Source organism: Salmo trutta, chromosome 8 (genome assembly GCF_901001165.1).
Source record: "Salmo trutta chromosome 8, fSalTru1.1, whole genome shotgun sequence".
NCBI lineage: Eukaryota > Metazoa > Chordata > Actinopteri > Salmoniformes > Salmonidae > Salmo > Salmo trutta.
In genome coordinates, this window is record NC_042964.1 from 46,499,501 (window position 1) to 46,517,898 (window position 18,398).

Here is an 18,398-nt window from a genome sequence, read left to right on the forward strand (position 1 = left end):
TCATTTGGGGCTTCGGGAGCTGACGCCGAATTCTCTACAATCTTAACTGGTGGAGCAGGAGCCACCTTTGGCATCTTAGTCTCCACAGCCGTCTCCACAGCTGAACTCTCTGCTACTGGACCTGTATGTACTGAAGACACCTCAGTTGGAGGCTGTTCAACAGTAGTTGCTTGAGGCTCTGGCCCTTTAGGTTTCTCCTCCTGCTCGGTGAATGCAGGGGGTGAAGAAGCTGTCTTCTCAGCTTTAGGTGGCTGGCTAGGTTCTTCCTCAATCACCACTGCTTTCCCTTCCTCCTCAGTGACAACAGGAGCTGGCGGTACAGGCTCTGGTGATTGGTCAGGTTGGACAGTAGTTTCCTGTGTGACCGTTTCAGGTGTTGGAATCACCTCTGGCTCTACCGGCTTAGCATCCTCTTCAAGAACCTTCTCTAGGATGGGCTCCTCTTTCTCACTACCTGCAGAGGGAGCCGGTGAGATCTCCTCTGCTTTAGACTCACTCTGCACTGTATCTGGGCTTCGAGTTGGCTCGGGTGCTGCCTCAACAGACTTTTCTGACTCATTCTCTACAGGGGGGGCAATGACAGGCTCCTCTACAACTGCAAGCTGGAAATCTGATTCTGCCCGAGTAGTGTCGGGTGGTGACTGTTCTTCTGTAACTTTCTCTGGCATACTCTCTGGATGATTCACTACCGGGGCCTCGACAGCACTCTCTGCTACACTCTCTGGCACAGGCTCATCCAGTATAGTCTCAGATATAGATTCTATCGTTTCAGCCTGCTCTGGGTCTTTCTCCACCGCTGAGGCTTCGACAGCACTCTCCACTGCACTCTCTGTCACAGGCTCATCCAGTATAGTCTCAGATATAGCTTCTATCACTTCAGCCTGCTCTGGGTCTTTCTCCACTGCCGGGGCCTCGACAGTACTCTCCACTACACTCTCTGGCACAGGCTCATCCAGTATGGTCTCAGATATAGATTCTATCATTTCAGCCTGCTCTGGTTCTTTCTCCTCTGGGACACTATCAGAGGGAGGGGTGGCATGCTCAGGTGGGATGGGTGTGGTGTCTGTGTTTGCAGACACAGCGTCTGGTGTTTGGGGTGGGGTGCGTTCTGTTACTACCTTGGACATGGAAAGCGGCTGGGTGTCTTCCTTTGCTGCTGCTGCTGCCTCTGCCTGAGTGACTGAGGGGCTTCTTGTTAATGGAGAGGCAGCAGCAGCAGCAGCAGGGGAGGCAGGGACTTTGGCAGGGGAGGCAGGAGGGGTAGGGGTAGCTGTGGGTAGTTGCTTCTTCACAGGAGATGGTGGAGGGGGTATATCGCCCAGCTGGCCAGAGAGAGCTCTTTGGGTCTGGCAGTTGAGACATAACCATTCTTTCTGTAAGACAGAAAAACAAAGAAAATGTTAGTTAGTGTTGACCTTGTAAAAATGCTCACTCTAATACATAGTTGTTGTAGTGGATGATTAAAATGTTGACTTTAAATAGTATTTATGTTTTATGATCATTATTAGAAAACTGGACCCACGGTTTTGTAACACTTGGACTATGTGTAGACACGGGGCCAGTGTAGCCTATTCTAGTTCAGGCAAGCTTTTTACATTTATGTAACTTAACAGATAGTCCTTTCATAATGCATGGTAATGGCACAGAGGTTTACCAATGCATGTCAGAATGACTCGGGCAGCGGGTGCAGACATTCCACAGCAGAGCCAGGGTGGAGGCTGTGTGTGTTTGTGTGTGTCTAGCTGACCCATCTACACAAAACTATTTTACACAGTGCATCCATCAGGATGAACACATATTAGGCCCTATGACTTAATGACACAAGACCATAACCCCAGACCACTGTGCCCCTTAGTCCCATGTCCTAAATTCAGCATGATGTACAGTATGTTAGGGATGAGCAACTGTTGGCCCGTGGCCCCCCTTTTGAAGGCCCTCACATCAATTTCCACAAAAATATTTGTATTATTTTTGAAATGTTACCTTTATTTAACTAGGCAAGTCAGTTAAGAACAATTTTTATTTTACAATGACGGCCTACCGGGGAACAGTGGGTTTAACTGCCTTGTTCAGGGGAAGAACGACAGATTTTTACCTTGTCTGCTCGGGATTCAATCCAGCAACCTTTTGGTTACTTGCCCAATGCTCTAATCACTAGGCTACCTGCCGCCCCATAGTACAACAAACATTTGGAACTAATTTGGGGTCTCAAACATTTTAAGATTGCTAAGTTAGTTTAGCGGCCAGCTATCTAAACTTGTTATTGTGGTCGAATGATCAGCTGGGGGGCCCCCATTGATTTTGTTTGTCAGTCTCACTCAGATCATATTAAAAACAGCTAATTTTTCTTTCCGCCCCATGGCAAAATTTGTATAATTGCATGAAATTAGTTATAAAATTGCTAAATGTTCTCTCCGCCACTTAGCAAAATGTGTAGAATTGCAGCAAACTTGCTTTAAAACTGCAACATTTTCTCTACACCCCATGGCAAAATGTGTAGAATTGCAGCAAACTTGCTTTAAAACTGCAACATTTTCTCTACACCCCATGGCAAAATGTGTAGAATTGCACAAAATGTACTAAAAAATTGTAAAAATGTCTCTCTGCTGGGTTCTGATTTTTTTGTAGCCCCCACCTCCATCAAAGTTGCCCATCCCTGATCTATGTTTTACATTCCAACCGTGGAACACTAATGTTTCTGACAAGGACCTTACAGTGGGATGAACTGAAACATCTTATGTCAGACCAATTCAATCTGTCAGTAAACCCAGCTCAAAGGCAGGCAATTAAAAGTGTGCATTCAGTAAACGGTTTATCCTGCGTAGTGCGATAACTTCGGCATTGCTTATTCTTCCCATCCCGCGGTTGGGACCAAACCGACCCTCTATCTCTGAAAATAACCAGAGTGCATCAGCAAGAAAGACAACAAACCGCCACGAGTACAGCTGTTCAAATCCTTTGTCTCGGAGGGCCTCTAATTCTGTCCTGTCATGGTTATCTGACTCAAGTCGACAATCACAGCACTAAAGAAGTCATTACAGAAGGGCTCCACTGAGAATTGTGGTTTAAGTGTTGTACCCGTTAAGACGCTTTAATATTCGATATCTCGACAAGAAAGGAGAGAAAGAAACGATGGTAAACATTTGATTCCTAGGGACTTTGGGTCTTACACTGTAGCACACCAGAGCTAATGTAAGTGGGACTAACGATGGAGAGATGTTGTACTGTATGTGTAGTTGTACTGTAAGTGTATTGGTAAAATAACACATCCACGCACCATACATACATATTCTCTCTTTCTCTCTTGGGGTCTAGTCAGCATGGGTCTAGCCACCCCTCCAGTCTCCGTTTCAAGTAAACACCCTATTTCCTGCATACCCGTTTTGTGTGCCTCCACAGGCCAGTAACGTGGGTGTGTGCCCTCCTGTGCCTGGCTTAAATGCGGGGCTTATGCTAAATCCATACCAGATGGTGTGAGGCCTGCTAAGCAGTGGTGGAAAAAGTACCCAATTGTCATACTTAAAGTAAAAGTAAAGATACCTTAATGGTTGCCTCATAACGTTCTCCATGTTAAATGGTTGGCATGAAGGTTAGAATGGCATTTTGTTATCATACGATTGAAATGGAGAGTGTGTGTAAAAAAGAGCAAGAAAGAAGAGGAGAGGGGAGGGAGAGAAGAGGAGAGGAGAGAAGGGGAGAGAAGAGGGGAGAGAGAGAAGAGGGGAGAGAGAGAGAGAGAGAGAGAGAGAGAGAGAGAGAGAGAGAGAGAGAGAGAGAGAGAGAGAGAGAGAGAAGGAAATAGAGTGAGAGCAAGAGAGGAAAGAAACAGGGAGCCGTAGGATTTCACCTTTATTATATATGACTTCATTAATAATATCATAATACAGCCCCATAGCCATTCCAACCCTATGTAGAGGTCCCTCTCCCTACAATCCAGGATGCCGTGCCACCCCCACAGGGCATTGGCTTTCGTAGCTTGACTGCTCCATCCATTTACACCACAGAGAACAGCTCGAGAGGCAGAGAGATGGTTCCAGATTGCCACTGATAGGGAATAATGAGAGCCCGGACAGAGCCAGTCAGATATCTGTCGCTTCAGCTTCAAACCACTTTTACCCTTGTCATCACCGACGCTATCAGAGATCTGCAGCCTACGGTCCCTGGATATCACCCATCCACCAGATCACCATCATAAAAAGCATCCTGTCTCTCCATCTCTGTACTTGTCAAATACACACGTGCACACAAACACACACCCTGTCTCTCTCTCTCTCTCTCTCTCTCTCTCTCTCACATGCACACGCACACAGACACGCACACAGACACAGTGATACAGACACAGTGATCCACACACAAACACAGACTTCCACACACAGACACAGTTAGCCACACACAAACACGTATACGCACATAAGTGTCACACTACAACTTTGTCGTATTGAAATGATTTAACCCCCTTTAAGCCATTACATTGACTCCCTGATTGAAGCTAGGATGCTAATGGGTGTTCATGTTTTCCTAACAAGCCAATTACAAAGCATTCCTAGTAACAGATCACTGCAGCTTCAATTCCTTGAATTAAGAGTCCAGTCTTGTCCAGTCTTGTCCAGCGCCTCATTAAGATAAGAGAAACGATGAGTCATGTCACAGAGTGTGTGCCATCAGTTGGTCATCATAGTAGCGATGGGGGATGTATAATCATCAGCATCCTCACATTTGTATAGCTGTGTGGCTGTATGGCTGTGTGGCTGTGTGGCTGTATGGCTGTGTAGCTGTATGTCTGTATGGCTGTGTGGCTGTATGGCTGTGTGGCTGTATGGCTGTGTGGCTGTATGGCTGTGTGGCTGTGTGGCTGTGTGGCTGTGTGGCTGTGTGGCTGTATGGCTGTGTGGCTGTATGGCTGTGTGGCTGTGTGGCTGTGTGGCTGTATGGCTGTGTGGCTGTATGGCTGTGTGGCTGTGTGGCTGTGTGGCTGTATGGCTGTGTGGCTGTGTGGCTGTATGGCTGTGTAGCTGTATGTCTGTATGGCTGTGTGGCTGTGTGGCTGTGTGGCTGTATGGCTGTGTGGCTGTATGGCTGTGTGGCTGTGTGGCTGTATGGCTGTATGGCTGTATGGCTGTGTGGCTGTGTGGCTGTGTGGCTGTATGGCTGTATGGCTGTATGGCTATATGGCTGTATGGCTATATGGCTGTATAGCGGTGTGGCTCGATGGCTGCATGGCTATATGGCTATATGGCTATATGGCTGGGTAGCTATATGGCTGTGTAGCTATGTGGCTTTATGACTATATGGCTTTATGACTGTATGGCTTTATGACTGTATGGCTGTATGTGGGATCCACCCTCTCATGTACATCCCTGTGGGTTGTGAATCAGCCATGCTGCTGTTTGCTAAGCACACACACACATATACACACACACACACACACACATATACACACACACACACACACACACACACACACACACACACACACACACACACACACACACACACACACACACACACACACACACACACACACACATGGTATCACAGCTGTACAGTGATATGCACATCCCACATGGATCTGGGTATAACACTGTAGATAGAAAGTAAAAGGAGCAGCATTAGTGTGGGAGCCTTTCCTTTCTTTACTAGAACTATACAACCCTGACTTTACAAAAGAGTTCAAACGTTCAAGGACGCTACAAGAAACAACACTTTCAAACTACTAAACTACCTCAAGTCTCAAGACATTAACATAAAAAGTCTGAGATAATTCAGCAAATCTGGTGAGTCTATCCTCCGTGTTGGGTCATTGGTTCCTCCTCTCAGGGGAGGTAAGCGACGTGAAGGTCGAAGTGATATCCTTTTATTAGGATCCTGCAAGGGTTTACCTCCTAAATTTGGTCAAGTCTGACATGAGAATTCCAATGGGTGGAGAAGGGAGAGGATATTTGAGGTGACTTCACCTGTTGCAGATAGCAAATTAGCTAGTCAGTATTAGTGTTTCTTAAATTATTTTAAAAGGGAGGCTTCTGATATGAAATCATTTCCCCCACAAATACGGATATAAATGTAGTGATTTAACCTGCCTTTAAATGGGCCAAATCTGGTCTCTGGGGATGGGAGTATCACACTTTAACCAACTAGACCATCAAAATCATTTGGTTCAACTGTGCACCATGTTGTCATAGAAACTACACTTTGACATTTCTCTGGTTAGGTTGTTTTCATAGAAGGTTGAATCCTTAGCAACCTGCCCAGTGTTGAGAATATGTTGCTTGGTGTACTGTACAGTACACCCGCATAGCTACAGTGGACTAGAAAGCCTTGTTAGTGCGAAGGTCAAGTAAGGAGTTGAGGTGTTCATTAGGATTTTCTCTTATCTGCTATTGGCAGCATCACTTCAGAGTTTCATGTCATCCAACACACAATGTCCAATGAAATATTCACAACATGGATTCAACTATCCAGCATTACATTCCAAACCTTTCTACTAACCATACAAACACTTCCCAAATACAATTACACAACAAATACTCTCTGACACCAACAAATGTGTACCTCAGTATTGTATTTTCCTAGTGTTTGACAGGAGTAAAGAGGTGCTGTGGTGTCCCAGGTGGTTTGGGTTTGTTTCCCAGGAGGTTGGGGTGTGTGTTAAGGGATACTGACAGGGAAGGTGAGAGACAGCACCATATTTACTCTGAGCTAGGTGAGAGACAGCACCATATTTACTCTGAGCTAGGTGAGAGACAGCACCATATTTACTCTGAGCTAGGTGAGAGACAGCACCATATTTACTCTCCAGCTAGGTGAGAGACAGCACCATATTTACTCTGAGCTAGGTGAGAGACAGCACCATATTTACTCTCCAGCTAGGTGAGAGACAGCACCATATTTACTCTCCAGCTAGGTGAGAGACAGCACCATATTTACTCTGAGCTAGGTGAGAGACAGCACCATATTTACTCTGAGCTAGGTGAGAGACAGCACCATATTTACTCTGAGCTAGGTGAGAGACAGCACCATATTTACTCTGAGCTAGGTGAGAGACAGCACCATATTTACTCTGAGCTAGGTGAGAGACAGCACCATATTTACTCTCCAGCTAGGTGAGAGACAGCACCATATTTACTCTGAGCTAGGTGAGAGACAGCACCATATTTACTCTGAGCTAGGTGAGAGACAGCACCATATTTACTCTGAGCTAGGTGAGAGACAGCACCATATTTACTCTGAGCTAGGTGAGAGACAGCACCATATTTACATTGAGCTAGGTGAGAGACAGCACCATATTTACATTGAGCTAGGTGAGAGACAGCACCATATTTACATTGAGCTAGGTGAGAGACAGCACCATATTTACATTGAGCTAGGTGAGAGACAGCACCATATTTACATTGAGCTAGGTGAGAGACAGCACCATATTTACATTGAGCTAGGTGAGAGACAGCACCATATTTACATTGAGCTAGGTGAGAGACAGCACCATATTTACATTGAGCTAGGTGAGAGACAGCACCATATTTACATTGAGCTAGGTGAGAGACAGCACCATATTTACATTGAGCTAGGTGAGAGACAGCACCATATTTACATTGAGCTAGCTGAGAGAGAACTTAGTAAAGGAGGAGAAAGGAAGACCCAGCAAAACTAGGTAGGTGGGTGTGTCCGTCTGTATGTCTGTCTGAAGTGTTCTTCCGTTTTGCCATCTGTCTACTGAACTTTGAACCCAGTGTTATTTTGTGTGTATCAGCTTTTTGCTTCATGGTATCTTACACAGTACATTAGGTCGGTTCGCCAGCTGCAGTTAAAATGGGCTTATCAGCTGGTGTGTGTGTGTGTGTGTGTGTGTGTGTGTGTGTTATCGGGTTTCCCCTAGCGGGTATGTCTATACAGATGGACAGGTGTGAGATGCTAGCTTTCCTGTGCTACTGGAGGCAATGAGAGAGGGATGGAGAGGGGGGATCTCCTCTCCTCCTTTCAGTTTTAAAGGAGGGATAATTAAGACCCACAACAGCCTGCGGGAATGAGCGGCATTTGGAGTTCGGCTGCTGTTTTTGCTTTTCTGTTTGGGGTGAGAGAGAAAGAGACTGTATCACTTTGTGACTGACAGACCTGGGATCAAACACCAAAATCATTGCAAATATACTCAACAAAAATATAAACGCAACATGTAACGTGTTTGTTCCATGTTTCATGAGCTTATTTCTCTCACATTTTGTGCACAAATTTGTTTACATCCCTGTTAGTGAGCATTTCTCATTTGCCAAGATAATCTATCTACCTGACAGGAGTGGCATATCAAGAAGCAGATTAAACAGCATGATCATTACACAGGTGCACCTTGTGCTTGGGTCAATAAAAGGCCACTCAAAAATCTGCAGTTTTGTCACACAACATAATGCCACAGATGTCTCAATTGCATGAGGCAGCATGCAATTGGCATGCTGACTGCAGGTTTGTCCAACAGAGCTGTTGCCAGAGAATTTAATGTTAATTTCTCTACCATAAGCCGCCTCCAATGACGTTTTAGAGAATTTAGCAGTACGTCAACTGGCGTCACAACCGCAGACCACATTTAACCACGCCAGCCCAGGTCCTCCATATCTGGCTTCTTCAACTGCGGGATCGTCTGAGACCAGCCACCCGGACAGCTGATGAAACTGTGGGTTTGTACAACCAAAGAACTTCTGCACAAACAGTCAGAAACCGTCTCAGGGAAGTTAATCTGCGTCCTCTTCATCATAACCATGGTCTTGACCTGACTGCAGTTCGGCGTCGTAACCGACTTCAGTGGGGAAATGCTCACCTTTAATGGCCACTGGCATGCTGGAGAAGTGTGCTCTTCACAGATGAATCCCGGTTTTAACTATTGGGCAGATGGCAGACAGCATGTATGGCATCGTGTGGGCGAGCGGTTTGCTGATGTCAACGTTGTGAACAGAGTGCCCCATAGTGGTGGTGGGGTTATGGTATAAGCAGGCAAAAGCTATGGACAACGACCACAATTGCATTTTATCAATGGCAATTTGAATGCACAGATATACCGTGATGAGATCCTGAGGCCCATTGTCGTGTCATTCATCCGCCGCCATCACCTCATGTTTCAGCATGATAATGCACAGCCCCATGTTGCAAGGATGTGTACACAATTCCTGGAAGGTGAAAATGTCCCAGTTCTTCCATGGCCTTCAAACTCACCAGACATGTCACCCATTGAGCATGTTTAGGATGCTCTGGATCGACGTGTCCGACAGTGTGTTCCAGTTCCCGCCAATATCCCGCAACTTTGCAACGCTATTTGAAGAGGAGTGGGAAAACATTCCATAGGCCACAATCAACAGCTTGATCAACTCTATGCGACAGAGATGTGTCTTGCTGCATGAGGCAAATGGTGGTCAGACCAGACACCCCTACTTTCTTTTAAGGTATCTGTGACCAACAGATGCACATCTGTATTCCCAGTCATGTGAAATCCATAGATTAGGGCCTAATTCATTTATTTCAATTGACCGATTTCCTTTTATGAACTGTAACTCAGTTAGATCTTTGAAATTGTTGCATGTTGCGTTCATATTTGTGTTCAGTGTAGTTTAGCTGGGCTTGATTGATTTTGCCAGTTGGTCTGGAACCAAAAGAAAAGTCCCAGGAGTCAATGCTGACAAAACTAGCCTCCTCTCCACTAGCCCTAATGCTAACAACACTAGTCTCCTCTCCACTAGCCCTAATGCTAACAATACTAGTCTCCTCTCCACTAGCCCTAATGCTAACAATACTAGTCTCCTCTCCACTAGCCCTAATGCTAACAATACTAGTCTCCTCTCCACTAGCCCTAATGCTAACAATACTAGTCTCCTCTCCACTAGCCCTAATGCTAACAATACTAGTCTCCTCTCCACTAGCCCTAATGCTAACAAAAGTGGTTTTGTACTCAATAGCTTGTTAGCATTTTATTAAAGCAGCATGTAGCTGGCACACGTACATCCTCTGTGACATGACATCCAACCCCTCCTACTGCTTTCCTCAATCATCCTGTTCCTCCTCTCCCAACCACCTCCTCTCCTTTGTTCACACTCATCCTACCTCCGCTAATCACGTCTCTCTTCTCTTAAACATCTCCCTCAGTTTCCATCACACTCATTTTCTTCTTTCCCCTCCCCCTCCCCCTGCCTCCTCTACCCTTTCTCCCATTCCCTTCCAACTAAAGGCTACAACTAACGTTACAATTCAAGATCTTGATCAGCTTGTCAAGTTCCTGAACGCCTGTGAAAGACTAGACCAGTCAGAAGATGTAGAATCGCTGATACTCAAAAGCACTTTCAAAAGTGACTCTCCATTGGAAGTGCTTTTGAGTCCAGGAGTAGGTTTAACCTGAGCATGCGAAATAAAGGTCTGCGTCTTTCACAAGTGTGTGTGTGTGTGCGTCCCTTAGTGTTGCACGGTATACCGATAGTAGAACATGAAAAACGATTCCGTAATAGAACTTTTGTTACTTTCGGTACTTCTGTCAAGTCTGTCTATCAGCTGATGTCTCCTTATAGCTCTAGAGCACCGTGCCTGTCAAGTCTGTCTATCAGCTGATGTCTCCTTATAGCTCTAGAGTACCGTGCCTGTCAAGTCTGTCTATCAGCTGATGTCTCCTTATAGCTCTAGAGCACCGTGCCTGTCAAGTCTGTCTATCAGCTGATGTCTCCTTATAGCTCTAGAGCACCGTGCCTGTCAAGTCTGTCTATCAGCTGATGTCTCCTTATAGTTCTAGAGCACCGTGCCTGTCAAGTCTGTCTATAAGCTGATGTCTCCTTATAGCTCTAGAGCACCGTGCCTGTCAAGTCTGTCTATCAGCAGATCTCTCCTTATAGTTCTAGAGCACCGTGCCTGTCAAGTCTGTCTATCAGCTGATGTCTCCTTATAGTTCTAGAGCACCGTGCCTGTCAAGTCTGTCTATCAGCTGATTCCTCCTTATAGTTCTAGAGCACCGTGCCTGTCAAGTCTGTCTATCAGCTGATGTCTCCTTATAGCTCTAGAGCACCGTGCCTGTCAAGTCTGTCTATCAGCTGATGTCTCCTTATAGCTCTAGAGCACCGTGCCTGTCAAGTCTGTCTATCAGCTGATGTCTCCTTATAGCTCTAGAGTACCGTGCCTGTCAAGTCTGTCTATCAGCTGATGTCCCCTTATAGTTCTAGAGCACCGTGCCTGTCAAGTCTGTCTATCAGCAGATGTCTCCTTATAGTTCTAGAGTACCGTGCCTGTCAAGTCTGTCTATCAGCTGATGTCTCCTTATAGCTCTAGAGCACCGTGCCTGTCAAGTCTGTCTATCAGCTGATGTCTCCTTATAGTTCTAGAGTACCGTGCCTGTCAAGTCTGTCTATCAGCAGATGTCTCCTTATAGTTCTAGAGTACCGTGTCTGTCAACTCTGTCTATCAGCCCAGCAGATGTCTCCTTATAGCTCTAGAGTACCGTGCCTGTCAAGTCTGTCTATCAGCTGATGTCTCCTTATAGCTCTAGAGTACCGTGCCTGTCAAGTCTGTCTATAAGCTGATGTCTCCTTATAGCTCTACAGCACCGTGCCTGTCAAGTCTGTCTATCAGCAGATGTCTCCTTATAGTTCTAGAGCACCGTGCCTGTCAAGTCTGTCTATCAGCTGATGTCTCCTTATAGTTCTAGAGCACCGTGCCTGTCAAGTCTGTCTATCAGCTGATGTCTCCTTATAGTTCTAGAGTACCGTGCCTGTCAAGTCTGTCTATCAGCTGATGTCTCCTTATAGCTCTAGAGTACCGTGCCTGTCAAGTCTGTCTATCAGCTGATGTCCCCTTATAGCTCTAGAGTACCGTGCCTGTCAAGTCTGTCTATCAGCAGATGTCTCCTTATAGTTCTAGAGCACCGTGCCTGTCAAGTCTGTCTATCAGCTGATGTCTCCTTATAGTTCTAGAGCACCGTGCCTGTCAAGTCTGTCTATCAGCTGATGTCTCCTTATAGTTCTAGAGCACCGTGCCTGTCAAGTCTGTCTATAAGCTGATGTCCCCTTATAGCTCTAGAGCACCGTGCCTGTCAAGTCTGTCTATCAGCTGATGTCTCCTTATAGCTCTAGAGCACCGTGCCTGTCAAGTCTGTCTATCAGCTGATGTCTCCTTATAGCTCTAGAGCACCGTGCCTGTCAAGTCTGTCTATCAGCTGATGTCTCCTTATAGCTCTAGAGTACCGTGCCTGTCAAGTCTGTCTATCAGCTGATGCCTCCTTATAGCTCTAGAGCACCGTGCCTGTCAAGTCTGTCTATCAGCTGATGTCTCCTTATAGCTCTAGAGCACCGTGCCTGTCAAGTCTGTCTATCAGCTGATGTCTCCTTATAGCTCTAGAGCACCGTGCCTGTCAAGTCTGTCTATCAGCAGATGTCTCCTTATAGTTCTAGAGTACCGTGCCTGTCAAGTCTGTCTATCAGCTGATGTCTCCTTATAGCTCTAGAGTACCGTGCCTGTCAAGTCTGTCTATCAGCTGATGTCTCCTTATAGCTCTAGAGCACTGTGCCTGTCAAGTCTGTCTATCAGCTGATGTCTCCTTATAGCTCTAGAGCACCGTGCCTGTCAAGTCTGTCTATCAGCTGATGTCTCCTTATAGTTCTAGAGCACCGTGCCTGTCAAGTCTGTCTATCAGCTGATGTCTCCTTATAGTTCTAGAGCACCGTGCCTGTCAAGTCTGTCTATCAGCTGATGTCTCCTTATAGCTCTAGAGCAGCGTGCCTGCTCCACTTCCTCATTGCTAGCTCTAGTCTGTTCTAAGTAACCACTGAACTAACTGGGCTGCATCACCACTTATGCTGAATAGAAGTTAACACACTTGAATAATGCAACACAGTAGAAATGTTGAAACTGCTAATTACTGTTCCCAACACAATGTACAGGCTAGAACACTACAGTGCAAGAAGATACTGGTAGCTTCCAGCTTTGTAGGATAACTTTCCTTGCTAACTTACAGCTGAAGCCAACACCAATTCACAACCCCAGTATTTCAAAATATTGCTGATTACAAAGGTAATTCTCAGCAAAAACGTTACTCATTCACTTCGTTTACCCCGGCACACATCTCCCCCAGTCAAGATCATCTTTGCTTCAGCCTAGAAAACTGACTCTGTGTGTGAATGACATCACGGGTCTTAAAGAGACAACGCACACTTTTATAAAATAAGATATTGCTTCTTCTATGCAAATGTTGTTGATCAGTACAATAAAATAAGTCAAAATTGGAAGGTAAACAGATTGTTTTTCATCTGTAGCCTCGTGAAATCAACCAAAACAAGCTCAATAACTCAATGCATGCACACACTCCTATTGAATATGCCTTCACCTGTATTGTGAACAGACCAAGACTACATCTTGATTTACCCAGATGATCAATAGAGAATTACCATTCAAATAAATTATTACCATTATACTGTTATGTAGATTGGTTAAAAAAAATGCAGTGAGTCATTAATGAATACATTCAAAAATCAAACATTTCAAATGATATTGAACACACAAGATCTGTCCGGATCAAGTGCCATTCATTTAGCTAATACGTTGTCTTTTTTGTTGCATTGGTATCGTTTTGGTATCACTTTGGTATGAGGTATCGTGATGGTATTGAGTATTGTGATACTAAACCTGGCATTGAAGTAAAAATTCTGTGTGCATACGTGCCCACGTGCGTGTGTATGACATATATCTGGCAGTGTGTCTGTGTATCTTTGCATCTGACATAAGCCAAAGCTGACCTGACGCAAATACAACAGCTTGCGCTATCGGAACCAGGGTCTCAGTGTGTGTCTCTGTGCATCTCCCCCTCTCAATAGGACTTAACACTGGCACCTCATCGATTTCCTGGCGCCGGTATCTTTTGGCCACAGTCGCTCACTTGGCTTGGCTAAAATATGGCTTACGTCTCCTAAACCTCCAATCCCTCGTAAATGTGCTGTAGATAAAGAAGAATCATGACCCAGTAATAGGTCTGTATAACAGGGGGAGCTGTACCGACTAGGGACCTGGAGGTCTGCTAACCCCATATGTCACACAGAGGAAAACCCCAAACAGATAGTACAAACACTTTACTACATGTGATGTTCAGGCAGCTTCCATTTGAAGTTGGACATTTTACATTTCACACTACATAGTATTGGTCTGTGGGAAAGGGAATATTAAACACATAAATGTACACAAACACAACTACATTCACCAGGCCTCCCTAAAACTGACCCATAGTCACACATACTTTATTGGGTGTACATGCTAAAGTTTTCTCTCTTCCTAAGACTCACACACCTCCATGGTCGAGAGAGAGAGAGAGAGAGAGAGAGAGAGAGAGAGAGAGAGAGAGAGAGAGAGAGAGAGATATGATTTCCCATGGCGCCCTGTAGTTGCTTGTATCCTCAGTAGCTCTTTTATAGCTCAGGCTATTTTTGCCCATTTCTGTCCTCGGGGCAAGTGATGGGAGTGAGAGTGACGGTAGTGTATACAGAGACAGACAGAGACACACACACGCACACAGAGGGACGCACAAAGACACACGCACACAGAGGGAAGCTCAAAGACACACACACACACACACACACACACAGGGAACTCAGGTCTACTGTATACAGCAGACTTGGCTGGCATGGTGGATTAGTAAGGCTTGGGAGAGAGAGAGAGAGAGAGAGAGAGAGAGAGAGAGAGAGAGAGAGAGAGAGAGAGAGAGAGAGAGAGAGAGGTATGCTTACATTAACACTGCACAAGGCTGTGTGAGTGTGTGTATCTCTGTGTGTGTCTGTGTACAGTATTGATGCTTTCCATTTGTCTGTGTGTGTTTCTGTGTCTGTATCTCTGTATGTGTGCATTTCTTTGTCTCTGTGTGCATCAATCTGTGTGCATCTCTGTATGTATGTACAGTTGAAGTTGGAAGTTTACATACACCTTAGCCAAATACATTTAAACTCAGTTTTTCACAATTCCTAACAATTAATCCTAGAACAAATTCCCTGTCTTAGGTCAGTTAGGATCACCAGTTTATTTTAAGAATGTGAAATGTCAGAATAATAGTAGAGAGAATTATTTATTTCAGCTTTTATTTCTTTCATCACATTCCCAGTGGTTCAGTAGTTTACATACACTCAATTAGTATTTGGTAGCATTGCCTTTAAATTGTTTATCTTGGGTCAAACGTTTCGGGCTTTGTGGGCTTTGTGATGGCCACTCCAACACCTTGATTTTGTTGTCCTTAAGCCATTTTGCCACAACTTTGGAAGTATGCTTGGGGTCATTGTCCATTTGAAAGACCCATTTGCGACCAAGCTTTAACTTCCTGACTGATGTCTTGAGATGTTGCTTCAATATATCCACATAATTTCCCTTCCTCGAGAGTCCATCTATTTTGTGAAGTGCACCAGTCCCTCCTGCAGCAAAGCACCCCCACAACATGATGCTGTCACCCCCATGCTTCACGGGTGGGATGGTGTTCTTCGGCTTGCATGCCTCCCCCTTTTTCCTCCAAACATAACGATGGTCATCATGGGTAAACAGTTCTATTTTTGTTTCATCAGACCAGAGGACATTTCTCCAAAAAGTACAATCTTTATCCCCATGTGCAGTTGCAAACCGTAGTCTGGCTTTTTAAAGGCGTTTTTGAGCAGTGACTTCTTCCTTGCTGAGTGCCTTTCAGGTTATGTCGATATAGGACTCATTTTACTGTGGATATAGATACTTTTGTACCTGTTTAATCCAGCATCTTCACAAGGTCCTTTGGTGTTGTTCTGGGATTCATTTGCACTTTTCGCACCAAAGTACGTTCATCTCTAGGAGACAGAACGCGTCTCTTTCCTGAGCGGTATGACGGCTGCGTGGTCCCATGGTGTTTATACTTGCGTACTATTGTTTGTACAGATGAACGTGGTACCTTCAGGCGTTTGGAAATTGCTCCCAAGGATGAACCAGACTTATGGAGGTCTACATTTTTCTTTCTGAGGTCTTGGCTGATTTCTTTTGATTTAACCATGATGTCAAGTAAAGAGGCACTGACTTTGAAGGTAGGACTTGAAATACATCCACAGGTACAACTCCAATTGACTCAAATGATGTAAATTAGCCTATGATAAGCTTCAAAAGCCATGACATCATTTTCTGGAATTTTCCAAGCTGTTTAAAGGCACAGTCAACTTAGTGTATGTAAACTTCTGACCCACTAGAATTGTGATACAGTCAATTATAAGTGAAATAATCTGTCTGTAAACAATTGTTGGAAAAAATACTTGTGTCATGCACAAAGTAGATGTCCTAACCGACTTGCCAAAACTATAGTTTGTTAACAAGAAATTTGTGGAGTGGCTGAAAAACAAGTTTTAATGACTCCAACCTAAGTGTATGTAAACTTCCGACTTCAACTGTAGATACCGATGAACTTACTGTATGTATGTATGTATGTATGTATGTATGTATGTATGTATGTATGTATGTATGTATGTATGTATGTATGTGTGTGTGTGTGTGTGTGTGTGTGTGTGTGTGTGTGTGTGTGTGTGTGTGTGTGTGTGTGTGTGTGTGTGTGTGTGTGTGTGTGTGTGTGTGTGTGTGTGTGTGTATGTGTGTGAGCCAAAATAAATACATTCCTGTTCATATGCTAGCAGTGTGGGCTGAAGCAGGCTCACAGGGTGGGAGGCAGTGTGGGCACCAACCTGGAATAATAAGGAGACTACAGGAAACACCACACAAAGCCAAGAAATAGAGGTGTGTGTGTGTGTGTGTGTCCAGCCAAAATAACACAGACAGTAAGCAGATCATTCAGGGCAGAGGAAACAGGTGGGGCTGTGTGTGTGTGTGTGTGTGTGTGTGTGTGTGTGTGTGTGTGTGTGTGTGTCTGTGTGTCTGTGTGTGTCTGTGTGTGTGTGTGTGTGTGTGTGTGTGTGTGTGTGTGTGTGTGTGTGTGTGTGTGTGTGTGTGTGTGTGTGTGTGTGTGTGTGTGTCTGTGTGTGTGTGTGTGTGTGTGTTAGTATATAGGGCCGGGACGATACCAGTATTGCAATACTATCTTGGCAAGGAAACAAAACAAAGCGGATTTAACTTCTTTATGAAAACAAGCACCATTTTGTTGTCATCCAGAGTCACATTTTTATTTATTTTCCAAGGTATAGAATACAATATTTTCCATACGGCAGGTTTTTAAAAGGTTTTTAAAAGGTGTACCCAGCTGACCACAGGTGTACCCAGCTAACCACAGGTGTACCCAGCTAACCACAGGTGTACCCAGCTAACCACAGGTGTACCCAGCTGACCACAGGTGTACCCAGCTGACCACAGGTGTACCCAGCTAACCACAGGTGTACCCAGCTAACCACAGGTGTACCCAGCTGACCACAGGTGTACCCAGCTAACCACAGGTGTACCCAGCTAACCACAGGTGTACCCAGCTAACCACAGGTGTACCCAGCTAACCACAGGTGTACCCAGCTGACCACAGGTGTACCCAGCTGACCACAGGTGTACCCAGCTAACCACAGGTGTACCCAGCTAACCACAGGTGTACCCAGCTGACCACAGGTGTACCCAGCTGACCACAGGTGTACCCAGCTGACCACAGGTGTACCCAGCTGACCACAGGTATACCCAGCTGACCACAGGTGTACCCAGCTAACCACAGGTGTACCCAGCTAACCACAGGTGTACAGCCATTCATTTATCCAGGATGAATAATGTCACATCTTATTGGTCCTGTAGACCTATTGGTAAACAAACACAAACTTCCTCAGATAAATACATATTTATCTTTGATATGATGGCCAGATAGAAAAGTTGAATGTTGGATCATGAACCTAAATGTTGGATTCAGCTTCCCCATGATGGTGATGGTGTCTACTAGAAAGTATAATAAATGATTTATATGACTACAGCATATTCATTGTCTCTGTATGTTGGCACAGAGACATGTCTGTGAGGTTGTCCACCAGAGCAGGCTTTGGAAATGGCTTAGTAAATGTTGTAGCTCAGGTGTCAAGGTTCCTCTCCCTAGGTTATATAATATCATTCTGACAAGGGCCTTGGATGCTGTCTGATGTGAGCAACAAGGCAGTCTCATACAGAGTGTCTGCATCGCAGCAGTCTCATGCGTTACTGAGTGGACTATAAATATAATATAACAAAAATGATTTGAAATGAATAAACTGCATATTGTTATTCTAACACACCTGATTCAACTAGTCCACTAATCAGCGAGCCCTTGAGGTGTGTTAGTGCTGGGCTGGAACAAAAATGACAGGGAAGAAGTTTTAAAGTGTTGTGCAGGGCAGAAGCCACTTCAGAGACAGAATCAATGTATTTTATGCTTGATGAGAGCAAGAGTAAGTATTGTCAAACAGTAGAGGCAGAACAGTAGAGGCAGAACAGTAGAGGCAGAACAGTAGAGGCAGAAC

At 44.9% G+C, this 18,398-nt stretch overlaps 1 protein-coding gene across 1 annotated transcript in view; it reads right to left on the bottom strand.

The window, feature by feature from the left end:
• Nucleotides 1-18,398, bottom strand: part of pcloa (piccolo presynaptic cytomatrix protein a) — a 64,916-nt gene that overhangs the window by 35,739 nt on the left and 10,779 nt on the right. The window contains exon 4 of the mRNA XM_029761668.1: nt 1,119-1,373. Within this exon, the coding sequence (XP_029617528.1) occupies nt 1,119-1,373 (255 nt within the window). The remainder of the gene's footprint in view (nt 1-1,118; nt 1,374-18,398) is intronic.